Source organism: Marmota monax, unplaced genomic scaffold (assembly GCF_021218885.2).
Source record: "Marmota monax isolate L192 unplaced genomic scaffold, Marmota_monax_Labrador192_F-V1.1 WCK01_AAM20220418_F8-fsc00035, whole genome shotgun sequence".
Taxonomy (NCBI): Eukaryota; Metazoa; Chordata; class Mammalia; order Rodentia; family Sciuridae; genus Marmota; species Marmota monax.
The window spans coordinates 5,398,374-5,414,451 of NW_026691961.1; the positions used below are offsets into that span (position 1 = coordinate 5,398,374).

Here is a 16,078-nt window from a genome sequence, read left to right on the forward strand (position 1 = left end):
TCTAAACTAGTCTTTGTGTTTCATGATGACCTGGGGAAAATGATTTTTTTCCTTTTTTCTCTTCAGAAAGTGCAGAAGGTTTTCCAAGTTATGACACAGCTTCTGAACAGCTCCACGAGGCAGGCTATGATGCTTATATCACAGGACTGTGCTTCATCTCCATGGCAAATTACCTAGGTACTTGTTAAAAAGGGTTCTGTCATATGCGTTTCTGTCAGATACACAGTGGGCTCGAGTGGATCAGCGCAAGCTGCTGGGGCAGACTACCATAGACTGGGGGTTTAAGCAACACGTTTGTTTCTTGGGTTCTGAGGCTGGGAAGCCCAAGATCAAGGTGCCAGCTGAGCATATTTTGCTGGTCTGGTGAGAGCCCACTCCTGGTTTATAAATGGCTGTCTGCTCAGACCCAGACACCCTGTGGTAGAGAGCTGGGGGAAGAAACTCTGTGTCTCTTCTGATCAAGTCACCAGTCCCCCTAACTACCTCCAAATACTGTCTCACTTCCAAATACCGTCATGCTGTGGAAAAAGCTTCCACATGTGAATTTGAGGTGAACACAGACATTCAGTCTGTAACTCTGCCATTTTCCAAGGATCCACTTGCCCAGTTAGAAGTGGGAGGGTCTGAGGTAGGAGTTGGAGGAGATGGGAGGGAGTAGGCAGGGAGGAGCCACTGACATGCACCTATTGTCAGGTGCCTGGTCAGTGAGAGTACCTTTTACCCTTGTAGAACCATACTGTTGATTTACATGTGTTTTTGTCTGAACTTTCAGACTTTGTCCATATGACTGTGTATAAAACCCTGCTTCTTTTCTTCATTAGGTTCTTTTCTCAGTCCTCCAAAAATTCATGTATCTGCCAGATCAAAACTCATTGAACCTTTTTTTAACAAGTAAGTAATTAGAGGGACTCAATCCCCTAGTTCTCTCACCGCTCTTGGAATGACTGGGAACAGTAGTGTATTTTTAGATCAAATATTTCTCATCTCAAGTAACATATGTTTCTAGAAAACAGAAGTTGACCTTTTGGGAAACAATTAGTTAAATATATTGGCTAAAACAAAAAGAGAAAAGGAAAAAATATTGGAAACCTTGCCAAAGGTAGTATGTCTCTTTCAAGAAAAAGAACATGTGGATTTTGGCATTTAAATTTTCTATCAGGGACACATGTATACAGTTGGTCCTAACCCTTAGCAAATTTTGCATGTGGGATTATTATTTATGCTTGCATTATTATCCACTCATATAATATTCTTTCTAAGATGATATTAGTTAGGCAAATGACTTTAGGGGTAATTAGTGAAGTTTTGATTGTCACTGCATCCTGATTCCTCATCTGAGTGGGCCCAGAGAAGTAAAGGCTTGCTCATACATCTTCATTGTTGTAAGAAGTTATTGTGGGACTGGGGTTGTGGCGCAGTGGTAGAGTGTTTGCCTAGCACACGCAAGGCCCTGGTTTGATTCTCAGCACCACATAAAACAAAATAAATAAATAAATAAAATAAAGGTATTGTATCCAACTACAACTGAAGAGTAAAAATATAAAACAAAAAAGAAGTCATTGTGATTTAGGGAGAAGTCTTATATTTGGAGCATTTAGAAAAATCTCAAGGTTATTACTTGAAGGTGTAGTTTGTGCTCGATTGGCAAAGCTGAGACTGAAGTTACAGATGTGCTCCTCAGGCAGGCTGCAGCTTGGCTCTGTGTCAGACCCCTGAACTTTGTCTTTGCCTCAGCTCTCTAACAGGGCTGGTATTAGATTCTGTGTGAGCCAGGCAGAGCAGGCAGCCCACTCCATCACCACTGGAAGAAATAACTATTTCCATGTTGGGTTGGTTACATCCTTTTCTTACACTGTATGTAGTAGTTATAGCCCTGTCATTGCTTTACTGACTAGCAATACCAGTTCCTTAAGATATCTGTAAGAATGCTAGTACTATAGTGCTGGGCTTCGGTGGCACACTGCAGAGACAGATGTTAACTCCAAACACCTGGATTCCACAGACTCTGAGTTAGTGAATTTCATCATACTGTAGCTGCTGCTGCTCTTTTTTTGGGGATGGGACGGTTTGAGATGAGGTACCCAAACTGACTTTGAACTCCCAATTCTCCTGCCTCAGCCCTCTAAATAGCTGGGATTTCAGACATGCACTACCAAACCTGGCTTATGATTATGATTATGATTTTTGTAGATGGACAGAATACTTTTATTTATTTATTTTATGTGGTGCTGAGGGTCAAACCCAGTGCTTCACACATGCTAGGCAAGTGCTCTGCCACTGAGCTACAGCCTCAGCTCCATGATTATTATTTTAAAAATCTTTGTTATTCTTTTCTATAGACATAGAGAGATAATGTGTATGATTGTCAACATCTTTCAAAGCAGATTGGGTAACAATGTGGTTTCACCTCTATCTACTTCCAAGTGGGGATTGGGCTTCCACATATGAATTTTGGTATGGGTACCAACATTTAGTCTGTAACACTATCCTTTCCATAGGATCCACTCATCCACTAAAACTGGGAGTGTTCTAAGGTGGGAGTTAGAGGATATAGTCGGGGAGCAGGCAGGGAGGAGCGTCTGACACCTGTTGTTAGGTGCCTCTTGTATATGGGAAGTTGATTGTGCTAACCACTGAGTCCTTGCTCTCTGTCCATTTCCTTAAAGGATTTTTTAAAAAGCTTTCTTAGAGCTCTTAGGGGCAGTATTTGTCTTTGTAAACTTCTGGAAGTGTAGCTTATGCTGTAGACTGTGGAAGCCACAGGTGACATCAAATGTGATTCAGGTCATGGCCATTCCTTACATGTTAGGTACGTGATGTTAAATTTATTGTTCTACAGTGTTTTTCAAATGGAAAATGTTTTCTCACTTGTAAATATTTGAAACAACAAGGGTGCTGTTCCATTAAATTCAAGTCCTTATAAGTCAGGTGATGGATATAAACTGGGTGAGATACAGGCTAACATCTGATTTGTCAGTTATGTGACCATTGTGCAGATTGAATGTTGATAAGAAGCTTTGTTATGACTTTATATGTTGATTGATCAATCTAATTGCTAATACTGTACAGTGCTATTTTTCAGAAGAGTTGGACACTAAATATATTTTTTTATTTCACTTTTCAGATACTTTTATCTTTTTTGGGGTGGTTGGGCTGAACCCAGCACTTCTTAAATATTAAGCAAGCACTGTACCACTGAGTTACACCTTCTGCCATATATATATATATATATATATATATATAACTTCATTTTAAAGTGGGACAACTCTATTCAGTTTTTTTTTTTTTTTTTTTAAGATACATATCCAAAATCATTGAATACAGGATAAGATTCAGGAGTCCTCCTGTGATTTTGCACTAAAAGTTCCTGCCAAACTTGATTATTTTTAAAGTTTTATTTTTCTTATCTATAAAAAAAGAATACTTTCTTTATCTTTGAAGGGAAAAAATTCCAGCAGGATTTGAAATGAAAAACAATTTTACTATTTTGTCTTGGAATAACTTAGTAAAGTGCCATGATCCATTCTTAATACACTTAGAAAGTGGAGAAAGCTGTTGCTTCTTTTGATATCTCTAGTTACTTAGTGCTGACCTCATTTTATTTACTTGCAGGTACAGCTTATGACATTAAATATGGATTTTTACCATTTGTCAAGATTACCTCTTTATAAAAACATTCAGCATTGGTCCCCAGCATATCTCAAGCTGATAATTTTAGGGAAAAAAATGCAAATTTTTTTCCCAGAAGGTTAATCTGTTTCAACACCAGGCCTTTCTAAATATAAAATTAGAAAAAATACCAAAACATGCATAATCCTAACATAAATTTAGATGACTATTAAATGCCTGTGTATGTATTTTGTTTTGTTCTGATCAGATTTATGTGTTAAAAGTAAACCATGAGGGGAAATAAACTCTAGCTATTTTTTTTTTTTTTAAGCTGGGGGGAGGGTGTGCTGGGACTTAAACCTAGGGCTTGCATATGCTGAGCGTGTGCTCTCTATTAAGCTACACTCCCAGCCTGTATGGTGTTATCCCCCGCCCCCCATGAAGTCTCACTGTGTTGCCCAGACTGGCCTCAAACTCAAGTGATTCTCCTGCCTCAGCCTCCCAGGTATGTGGGACTGCAGGAACGTTCCATTCTGCCTGCCTCTACATTATTCCAAAATTAGCACTTAGGGCATCAGTTATGCCTTTTGGGGAAGCTGAATTGAGTCAACTATTGAGAAAATCCCAAGACAGCTGTATGCAGTATGCGAACATCAAATGTAACATAAGGCGGTGTTTTGTTTTGTACTGAGAATGGTACCCAGGCTTTTTGTGCTGTTGGTAAGCCCCAGTCCAATATAAGCGTTTTCCTTTTAATATTTTTGATGTTGATGGACCTTTTATTTTATTCATTTATTTATATGTGGTGCTGAGGATTGAACCCAGTACCTCACACATGTGAGGCAAGCACTGTACCACTGAGCCACTACCCCAGCCCAATATAAGTGTTTTCTAAGGCACACTTGCTAGAATAATGTCCCACAAGGAATTTTGCATGGTGCCATTGTGTCCTTTCTTGGCCTAGGTACCTCTCATGTGTCTCCTTGCTTTGTTGGCATCAGGGTGAGAATTGGAGGATGGCTGTGTCCTCCCCACTGCTAATGACCAGCTCATGGAGTGCCTTATTTGTTTATATTGCAGACTCTCTGATGGATACATGATTTTATAACCTTCTTTTATAACCTTGGTCAGTTTCAATTGAAGCATGGAAAACCAGCTTTGGAGAAGATCCTTTGGTCAAATCCTTTTAGGCTGAAAAGTTAAAAATATTCTCTGCTTTTACTTTTTGTTGTACCACAAAAAGCACAAAGTCCGACTTTAGCCTTATGTTTTATTAACAGTCATCTGTACAAGACACTTTGAACTCCCTTGTAGATAATCTTTTATGAAGGTTTTTGGGAAGGCTGCTTTCCATCTACCTCAGTTTTTATAAAGAAGAAGGAAATGAGCACATCTTTTTATTTTGGCTATTTGCTGTGAGAGAGGGAATTTTAAAGAAAAAGGTGCATGCCTGCAGTTTCTTCTAGAGGGTTTCACCTGTTCTGGAAGCAGGAGTCCACGTGGGGTCTCGGTCTCTCTGGGATGACACTGTTTTATCTTCTTTCTTGCTGTGGAGGAGACATAGCCAGAAGCAGCATTCTCTTAGATAAATTGCTTCTTCCTTTGTAAAAGAAAGATAAAACTATTCACCTTCCATGGAGGCTGCAGGATTGCATGAGACATGAAAGGACTTGATATTCTAGAACTCAGTTGATGTCCAGTGTTTTCTTTTCTGAAAATATGGGGGGTGAGGAGAGGGCAAGGAGGACTGGGAAGATAAGATGTTGGTCAAAGGATATAGAATTTCATCAAGTAAGTCAAGAGTTCTGTTGTTCATCACTGTGACTGTAATTAATAGCCATGTATTGTCAACTTGAAAATTGCTGAAAGAGTAGATTTTAAGGGTTCTCACCACAAGAAAAATGTATGTGAAATAATGCATGTGTAATTAGCTTGCTCTAGCTCTTCCACAGTGTAAACATATTTCAGAACATCATGTTGTACATCATAAATGTATGCGATTTTTATGTGTTAGTTAAAAAATAATTATAAATAGAAGAGGATCTAACATTCTAGGGGATTGAAAAAAGTAGTTGTACTCAGGGCTGGAGTGTAGCACAGTAGTAGGGCACTTGCCTAGCATGTGTGAGGCCCTGGCTGGATTGTTAGCACTGAAAAAACTGTGTGACATGGGCATGTGTTTTTAGTTTAATGATATAGAAGAAAAGGTTGTAACCAGTATGGTCATAAACTTGGAGCTCAGCAGCAACAAATAACAACATTTATTTAAACTGTCTAATTTTGCTTGTTCTTGCTCTTGAATGTTTGCTTATGAAATTCAGATGAAGATTGGTTCAGATTAATGTATAATGAAAGCAGGAGTGCTTTGATGTGGAGCATTCAGAAAAGTTCTGTTATTCCAATGACTCCAATGCAGAAGTTTGTGGGAGGTTGTGGATGTGCATACAGAGCACTTGCTGGAGAGGGAGAGGAACCCCATGATACCTGAAGTAACGCCTGCTGGAAAGCAGTCAAATTTGGCAGCAAATTGGGATTTTCTTTTCTTTTCTTCTTCTTTTTTTTTTTTTTTTTTTTGATACAGAGAGTTGAACTCAAGGGCACTTAATCATTGATCCACATCCCCAGCCCTTTTTATATATTTTTTGAGACAGTCTTGTTGAATTGCTCAGGACCTCATTAAGTTGCTGAGGCAGATTTTGAACTCATAATCCTCCTGCCTCAGACACCCAAGCCACTGGGATTACAGGTATGTACCACCATGCCCAGCAGAGGAAAGCATATTCTGATTTTGTTGGATTAAATATTCTCTAGATATCTGTTAAGTCCATGGTGAACTTCAGGAAAATGCTGTGAATCTAGTCTTTCCTTATATTATGGGCAGTGTGGGAAACCAGGTGGGTGGTATGTACTTAGTGGAGTACCGTCAGAGGGCAGTCCCTCCACGTGGACAGGAGCAAGTGGTGCCAGTATATGATGCCAATAAAATGCCTTTTATAAGGAATGGCAGCTTAGAAGTTCTCTTAAAATATTTCATAATTGTCTTTTTATCTTGCTTTTTTGTTGTTATTTATTTTTTTTGGTGCAGGGGGTTGCACCCAGGGCCTCACTCACGCTAAGCACACACTCTACCGCCGAGCTATATCTTGAGCTCCCTAATTTATTTTAATTTAAAAGAATTTGTTGCAGAATTGGGCTGTGAATGAGAAGACACCTGCCCTGTGTGCCAGGCGCACTCACAAGGTTAAGCCTGTTGTTGGTGAGGCCCTGTGAGTTGGGGGGCTGTACAGGGAAGTAGGTGGCTGTTTGCAGCCCTTCCAGGAACCCCTGGTGATGCCAGACCCCTGCTGGGCAGGCAGGATGGGCCGATTAACAGAAGTGGGGCCCTTCTGCCTACTGGCAGCTCTCCCAAGAGCTTGGAAGTCATTACTCTTCAATTTTATATTGACGATGCTTGAATAAAGGGGGTAACACTTTTTTCTTCTTTTTGAGATAAAGGAAAAAGAAGGTTTATTACTTTGCTAGCAAAGGAGAAACAGAGGAGACTCCTGTCCCAAAGGCTGTGATTCTGCTCATCAAGGGCAATAGGGGGCTTTTAAAGAGGTGACTCAAAGGCTACATTCCATGTGTTCTTACTTGTTAATTTTGGTAGATAGTGATTTCTGAGATCTTCTGGTGCCATCTCCAAAGTCTGGATTACTTCGTTCCTGTGGTGGGTGTGTGCTCAGGGACAGATAAATTTGCCTAGGATGGGGAAGAAAGGGAGTCTTATTTCCCCTGAGATTAGGGAAGGAGCAGGGAGAGAGGAAGAGAAAGAAACACGTTCATTTAAAAATCAGTTGTAGTGGCCAAACAGCAAGGGTTAATAATACTCAAAGCATAAAATGGACACTGTTGCATTTCCCCACTGTCCATTTCTACATTCCATTTCTGTGGAAAAATGGGTGATGACATCTCCAAACTGCTTCCTGCTGAAAGGGGGCAAAGTTGTGGGAAGTGACCCAAAGTCTTTGTTCTCTGTCAGGTGGAGCATGACAGCTCAGGACATTCAGCATCAAAGCAGTCCAGAGGTCCACAGTGGCAGACGGCAGGTGACTGGACAAGGCACACAAAGGGCAGGGATCATACAGATAACTAAAGTTATCATGACTTTCCTGAGTTCAGTTTCCTTTTTCTCAAGGTGGACCATGATAGAGCAACCGTACTATTTGGGGAGAGAAGGCGGGAGTTCCCAGAAGCAAAAGGGAGTTTCAGCAGCTGCTGGGATGGTCCCTCAGTCCCTCCCTTTACTCACAGGAACAGCTCCTTTGGTTCAACCTGAGGCAAACTCACCCGCCTCCTAACTCTCCTGCAGTTGACTCTCAACAATTTCGCTACCACCATAAATCCTCAGCATGGAAGTGGGGTTCCTTGGAAAACCAGGCCTGCCCAAGAAAGCTGGAGTGGGCGCTGCTCTTGGGTCCCATCTGGGGTGCCAAATTTGTTGCCAAAAGTTTGGTACTTGTCCTGATACCAACCCAACAACAAGGACACAGTTTTGAGAAAAAGGAAAAAGGAGGTTTATTGCTTTGCTAGCACAGGAGGAACACAGGGGACTCCTGTCCTAGCCTTTTAAAATCTGATGACCTCCGCCCCCAGCTTTCATCTCAAGTGGATCTGGAACCTGCCGGAGGGAGCATGGCTAACTGTGAGCTACTGGACATAGGCCTGGGGCCGCTGAGGTACTTTTTCATCATAAGGAGCTTGGGACTTTTTAATAAAAATGAAGGCTGTTTTGAGCCTTTCCAGATTGTGCAAATTTTGGAGTTAGGTGGCACAGCACAGATGCTGACAGTAGCCCTAGGTCCAGAAGGCCTGAAGCCAGTTTCTCTCTAGTTCACCAAATGCATTTTCCTCTAGTACACAGGTGTGTTTTATCCTTGCGTACCTGAACCAAAGCCTTGCCTTTTGCCTCAGTCATGTTCATGTCACTTCCCATTCCCCAGTCTACTCAGATAAAAAGAATATTTAAGAATAGACTTGATTTGGTTGCCGTGGAAGTTGTTAGTACTCTGATTTTCATAAAGGGAAAAACTCAGGGAATGTTGGGACAGTGAATTCTTGTGCCTTAGATCAGGTTTTCAAGACTGGACTCTGGTACTTGTTCTGGGACTTTTTAGGGAAGGGATTGCTTACCTCAGGTCTACAACCCCATATCTCATTTCTGCCTTGTAGTCTTTTGTGTGTGTGTGGTGCTAGGATCGACTGCAGGGCCTCACACATGCCAAGCGAGTACTTTACCCCTGTGCTGTGCACCCTGGCCCCTCTCTTGCACTATCTTGACTGCTGAAAGATTTACCAGGTAAGCACCTTCTGTGACTTCATCGAAAGACTGCTTTCCTAAGAAACCTTCGGGGCACCCCCAGCATCCTCCATTTGATAAGCTAGTCCTGCGGGCACTCTGGGGCTGTCCTTTTCTGGAGCTCTTATAGTCCAATATTTGTTCTGTCTACTTTAAAATGAATTTCCCTCTGGCTTACCTTGTTTATCATTATACTAAAAAAGTCATTTGTTGAGATGGCAAGAAATTAGTCTACCCCTGAATGTATTTAAGCAGCTTGCCTTTTCCATAGTAGGGTGTTATGTAGTGTCCTGTGGCCAGTGTAACAAATTACTGCAAACTCAGTGGCTTAAAACAGAATAGGTTTATTCTCTCACAATCTGGAGACCAGAGCTCCAAATTAAGCTATCAGCAGAGCTGCTCTCCCCACCCCCAAGGCCCCCTCTCACTTCTGGTGGATGCTGGCTTTCCTCGGTGCTCCTCTACTTGGGGTTGCACTGCCACCTTCTCCTGTGTGTGTCCTGTCTTCTTTTGTTTCTCTTAAAAGGACACTTGTGATGGTATTTAATGTTCATTTAATTTAATAACATCTACTAAGACTCCTCTTCCAAATAAGACTATGTTCATAGGTTCAGAGGATTGGAACATGGGTGTGTGTTTTTGGAGGCCACCTTTCAGCCCACTGTAGGCATATTAATGGTGAGGTTGGCATTCTTAGGCATTCCTAGCCTTGCATTGGTCCTGACCAGGAGAAGTTGGGCCATGGTTATTTTCAAGGTTCTTTAGCTTTTAATTTGTAACAGTCAAGCATTAGTGATGTACTCTTAAGAAATTTAGTAGCTTAGCCATTGCTCACCTTCCACTACGCAGAATCTGTCACCTGCACTGACTGTAATTTCTGACACAGCCTTCACAAGGAGGGGATGCTGCCTGCATTTCAAAGCAGAGACATCTTCCTAGGGCCCCACGAGTGGCAGAGTCAGGGATAACCCAGGTCTGTCCTTGCTGAGACTGTGTTCTTCTGCCACATCACACAGGCTCTGGAAGAGGCAGTGTTACCATTGGTTATGTCCTTTCTTATAAGACAGTATTAATCTTTCTGGAAGATTTCCTTTTCTTCTGTCTTTGGTTTCATTGGCAATTCTAAAAGGTGTTGAATTTGACCATCGGGTTGTGTGGGGCTGGTCTCCTCTATCTGATATTTAACAGTTTGTGGTTTACAGGCCCTGTAGATGCTACCTTTATATACTGCTTCATTTAACATTTTTATTTGATGTAATTTGATATGGCTCATTTGATGGAGACGGTTCCAGTGAGCTATTTGTTAGTTTTCTTTCTTTTCTTTTTTTTCCTACCCTTATCCTAGTGCTGATTCTGTTTAAGAAAGGATGCAGGCTGGCTTCTGGACAAATGTTGGGTAACGCTCTGTTTGTCAAAACAGCAAGTGGCTGGGTTGAAAATTGTATCCCCTCCACCTGAGTGAAATTAAAATAAGTGATGCTACAGTGATTCTCTTCTGGCCAGTGGTTACCCTTACTCTGCACAGGAGTTCCAGTGAGCAAAATAAATGAGCTTATTTTATAAGAGGTGTTTGCATGCTTCCTACCCTGAAGGTAAAATTAGTTTTTTATAGCACATAAATATGTATAATGATGAGCCCTCGCATACGAGTTTCTTATGAAGTACTTTTACTGCTGTGTCCTGGAAGAAACACCAAGACTGTTTGCAAGTATAGTAGAGCCAGTAGCCAGGCAAGGTTTCTATTCTCTATTGGAAGGTTTGGGATTAGGGTGAGCAGCATATTGATTCATTGCTCAAATTGTGTTGGGATTAGAGTGCCTTCAGCATTTCTATATACCAGTCTTCAGTGGTATGAGAGGGCACAGTTTTACTTGGAGATCTCTTTATTTTTAAGATAAAACAGGAGTATAGTCTTGATAGAAGTAGAAAGTGGATGAATAAAATCAAGAAAAACCTTTTTTTCCTGTCACTCAGAATTGAATCCAGGGCCTCGTGCATTCTAGGCAGGTGCTTTGCCACTGAGCTATTTACCAGTCCTTTTTACTTTTTTCTTTTTATATAAAGATTTTGAGATAGGGTCTTGCTAAGTTGCCCAAGCTGGGCTCAAATTTGTGAACCTCCTGCCTCAGACTCCCACAGAGCTGGGATCACAGGCATGCATCACTATACCTGATGACAAAAGCAAGTTTTTACTTGGGGAGTGAAATACTGTTTTTACGAGGAAGAAAAAAGAAATTGGGAACTTCAGGGTCTTGCCTTTGGTATGGAGAAAGACCAGAAGAAGTACTGTGCTTTATTAAGACATGTCATGACATTAGAAGTGTTTCTGAATTATTCAGACCTGTGATCATGTGATCATGATACATAAAATAAGACTGTGTCGAGAGACCCCCTGAGTCTCTCTCACCCCTTAGCTGCACTGATTCCCTAGTTTTCCCGATGGTGACCCTGGTGTGGGGGCAGTTGTGATGGAGAAGCCCAGTGCCCAGCCAGCACCTCTTTTGCACTGCAGATAGGACAAGGTTGTCCTTTAATATGTGACCACGTGGCTCTCTGCACAACCTGTTGTTCCCATTGCCTTGAAAATTCACTCTACCCACATCCCTTTCCCAGACTGCAGCCTCCTCTCTTCCGTCTGGGCTCTGTGCCATCACATGAAGCTGTAATTTAATGAGTCCTTAGAACATTAAAAAAAGAATGTTTCTGAGATCTTCGCTTTTGTCCTGAGCTCTTGCTTCATTTGTACACCCTAGGAGTGTGGGTGGTTATTCAGATGAGCATTCTTGTCCCTGCCACTCCTGCTAGACTCGGGGCTCATCATTTTACCTGGAGGCTTTGGAAAACAGTTCAGATTAAAAGCTAGAGGTATGGGGAGTTCCTAGTAAAGAGAAGGGAGAAGGCAGCACCCACTTGCATAGGGCTAGGGTGGGAGCTGGGGTCTGCATCCTATTCCATCCCCCTTGTCCCCCATCCTGGTGGCCAAGGGCAGGCCACTGAACATGGAAAAACCTGCCACTGTATTCCTCGTGTAAAGGGACCCCTGCTTCCCTGCCTGTCCTCCAGACCTCAGAGGGTCACATAAGGCAGAACAGGCAGTGGTAAGTATTATCATTTTAGTCATGAAGTTGGTACTTAAAAAAATTATTTTCCACATTAAAACACAAAATGTCCACTCAATTCCTCAGCCAAAAAGAAAAAAAATGTTGTCATTTTAGTGTATATCCTACTATTCTCGGTGTCTATTTCATTTGAGATCAGTGTTCCTCATTTGCCTTATATTTCATTTATTTTGAGATTGTTTTTGCTGTGTTGCCTGGGCTGGTCTCAAATGCATAATCTCAAGTGATCCTCCTGCCTCAGCCTCCTGAGTAGCTGGGACTACAGCCATTTACCACCAAGCCCAGCTAGTGTTCCTCATTTACCAATTAAGATTATACTAGTTATGTAAATTTGTAATTTAAAAATATATAATGAGGGCTGGGGTTGTGGCTCAGTGGTAGAGCACTTGCCTAGTATGTGTGAGGCACTGGGTTTGATTCTCAGCACTGTATCCAAATAAGTAAAATAAAGGTGCATCGACAACTAAAAAAAAATATTTTAAAAGTATATGTATGTATATATACATATATAAAATGAGGAGTTCAAAGGACATTAAAACTAGTGGTCAGTATCATTCAGACAGCTGTCCCTGCCCTGTCAGGTGGATCTGCATGGTTTCCTCACACTTGTCCCTGGGCAGTTGGGCCTCTTGTCAGTTTGCCCTTCCACGCGTGGCATTCTCTCCAGTGCTTGGCAGGACTCGTTTTTGTTTTTGAAGAGATAGAGCCTTGCTGTGTTGCCCTGGCTGGCCTTGAACGCCTGGGCTCAAGCAGATCCTCCTGCCTCAACCTCCCACGTAGCTGGGACCACATACAGGTGCTTGTCGCTGTGCCCAGCTTGTGAACTACTTTTTAATGTGGCCATCAGCACACCTCTTTCATTCATAGTCTTCCTCTGCCTTCAGTTACTGTACTGGAAAGTCTGCTGCTTCAAGAGGACATTAAATATTTTCCTTCATTTCTGAATAGAATCAGTGATTTAGAGTGTAGATTTGGTAATGCAGCATTTTGAACAACCTATAGTGCTCTTCAGCTCCCAGAGATTTAATTCTGCATGCAGAGTGTTTGTGAGTGACCTTCAGGACTTCTTGCATGCATTTCTGAATATCACATTCATGGTTTTGTTTTTTTTTTTGAGCATGGCTGCATAAAATGGGTTAATTCTGATATTATTTTGCAATCTTTTTTGTATTCACTGGACAACTAGGGAATGGTTCAGATAAGCCATAGTCCAAGGCAAGCTCTTGTGTCATCAGAGAATAACTTTTGATCTGAGTATACTCCTTAGAGCAGTCTAGTGTGTTGTGCGGTTTCCGTGTGTTGAAGCTTGTTGGGAAGGTTGGAGAATTATGTCAAGGGTCACAAGTATTTGATTCTTTGTATTACATGTGTTGGTTTGCCACTTTTCATTGCTGCTGCATTGGTGGCTAAATCTTAATTCGTAGCCAATTCACAGAAGGAAGTTCTAATTTTGCTAATGAGATGTTAGGAGTCATTTGAGTTTTATTTATTTATTTATTTATTTATTTATTTTGCTTCTTCAAAACGAGAATGACAGCTGTCAGCAATAATTTCCCCCAGATTATCTCTTGCAGAGAATCTAATTGCTTGTCACCGTGTGACATCCTGGTTTCAGGGAGTGGTAGAGCCTTGTGTTACTGCTTCCTGGATTTTGAGGTTGTCCTTGTTATTTGTTTTAATTGTTTTTTTTTTTTGCTTTTCTAAGACAAAATCATTTAATATAAACAAACTATTAAGGCAAATTTTTTGGAGAAGTCAGTACAAGTCATTATGCAGCTGTCTGCAGAATCCAATCGTAATTAACAGCACAGCATTGAACATAGTTTTCATGTTAAATAGTAGTTCTCAGACCAGAGTTTGAGTCAGTAACTCTTGAATAAGTGTCCAGGTGATGCTGTTGCGGAACCACATTTTAATAATGGTTCAAGCTTATCCTGAGAAGTTCTATATCTGAATTGAAAATTTTCAGTGCCTAGTGAGCATTCTTAGATAGTCTGAGACACAGTGTCATACTGCTCTGGTTGCAAAAGAGTTTGGAGGGTCACTTTCTGTGAGTGCCATGTAGCATATCGGTAACAGAGATGAGGTGATTCTTTGGAAGTAATGGTATTGTGTAACCTACTAAGAGACAGAGCTGAAGTTATCCAGCATGCTAAGCAAGAGCCCCTGAAGTATGCGATGCTTTACCCTTGAATCTTTTTAGACTCATCTGCAAACCATAATATCTAGTATTGCCAGTAGTACACTCTTAGAATGTTTTTTAAAAATGACAAATTTGAGTCAGACCATGGTGCATGCCTGTAATCTCAGTGATTTGGGAGGCTGAGGCAGGACGAACACAAGTTTGAGGCTAACCTGGACAATTCAGCAAGATCATGTCAAAAAATAAAAAGGGCTGGGGTGTAGCTTAGTGGTAGAGTGCCTTCCTAGCATGCCCAAGGTCAGGAGTTTAATCCGCAGTACTGCAGAGAAAACCTGACAGATTCCACAGTGTTTGCTTTCTGGCATCTAGAATGTAAGCTTTGTTGCATGGTGTCTGAGGATAGAATTCTGATGTAAAATTGGCCTCTATATCAAATGGGAATTTTAATTTTAGTCTTCAGTGGAGTCAAATAACCTTTAGAGGTTAGGCAGGAAAATGGTATTTCATCAGCAAGCTTTCAGGAATGTAGCAGTACTCCCTCACACTCTTGATTGAGTGTCATGACTGTATTATAGCCATCTTGAATCTGCAGGAAAATAGAAATAGTGTTTCCTGCACATGTTGGTGTGAGGATCTTTTTGATGTCTGCACATGAACGGCCTTCCAGGAAAGTGTTCTCGGTATGGTTCACTGTGAAGGAGCACCCTACTGTGTGTTTTCAGCCTTTCTGCTTGCCCAGTGCATCTCCTCTTACATTAAGATGAAAACTGTTGAGTTCCCATTCCATGTTTGATAAAATACTTGTATCAAATCATTCCAGAGTCAGTGCAGGCTCTTTGGCAGCAGTTTGGATGAGGGATGCTTGCTTGAAAGGTTTTAATGTTCCTTCCAAAGGGCAGTGATGGCACCACAGCGATGCTTGCTTGCAGCATGGCAGGAGGAGGTGGGAGGGTGCTGGGGAAGTTTACTTTGGTTGAGTTCCGCAGACGCCCAGCTACAGTTTTAGAGTCAGTTTCACAATTGCATGGCTCTTTCCAGAGCTGCAGTCTGCCAAGTCACACTAAGAGTTGGTTTCTGTGTTATTCCAGGGGCTGGGGCTGTGCAAAATTCTCCCCGAAGCCCAGACATGAAGTTGGAGTCACGGGGGAGACTGAGAAGTGCTATTAATAATTCACTGGAAAGGGGTTTCTGTCTAAAGTATCGAGAAAATAAACACCACAGGGTAGGATTAACTAAACTTTTTGAAAAGATATTTTGGTTATGTTACCTGAGAGTGAATTTTTATTTAAATCAGAGGTCCTATTTAACATTTATATGAACTATTACAGGACAAATAGCCTACATGTATATTGCTTGACAAAAGATATCACTCAGAAAAATTTTTTAAGCATTTTCACGGTGAGAGAAACTAGAGAAGCCCCCTTTCAAGGGTAGTCCGTAGTTGTATTTGTAGGAAAGTAGGTTTTTAGAACTCATTATTGAGGTCTCATGAACTTTAGAAGTAAAATAAACAAAAAGCAAGGCATGGTGATGCATTCCTGTGACCCCCAGTGACTTGGGAGTCTGAGGCAAGAGGATCTCAAGATTGAGGCCAGCCTCAGTAATTTAGCAAGACCTTGTCTCAAAAAGAAAAATAAAAAGGACTGGGGATGTAGCTCAGTGGTAAAGAACCCCTGGTTGCAGTTGCCAGTACAAAAAAAAATATATATGTATAATTGCAGACTCAAGCTTGTGGTTTAACTTTGTATTATTCTCTCTTAAAACCAGGTGAGATAGTGCACAGGATACACAGGATTAATTCAAATGGCATTTTCAGTACGCTTTTTCTGAGAACATCTGTAGTAACTTCCTCAGTTCTGGTAGCCTTAA

General features: G+C 41.3%; 1 protein-coding gene across 2 annotated transcripts in view; it reads left to right on the forward strand.

Annotated features, from left to right (window-relative positions):
• Parn (poly(A)-specific ribonuclease) overlaps positions 1–16,078 on the forward strand; it is a 149,401-nt gene that overhangs the window by 42,963 nt on the left and 90,360 nt on the right. For both annotated transcript variants that reach the window (XM_046440497.2, XM_058577952.1), the window contains 2 exons: positions 67–177; positions 822–891. In XM_046440497.2, coding sequence (XP_046296453.1) covers positions 67–177; positions 822–891 — 181 coding nt within the window. The remainder of the gene's footprint in view (positions 1–66; positions 178–821; positions 892–16,078) is intronic.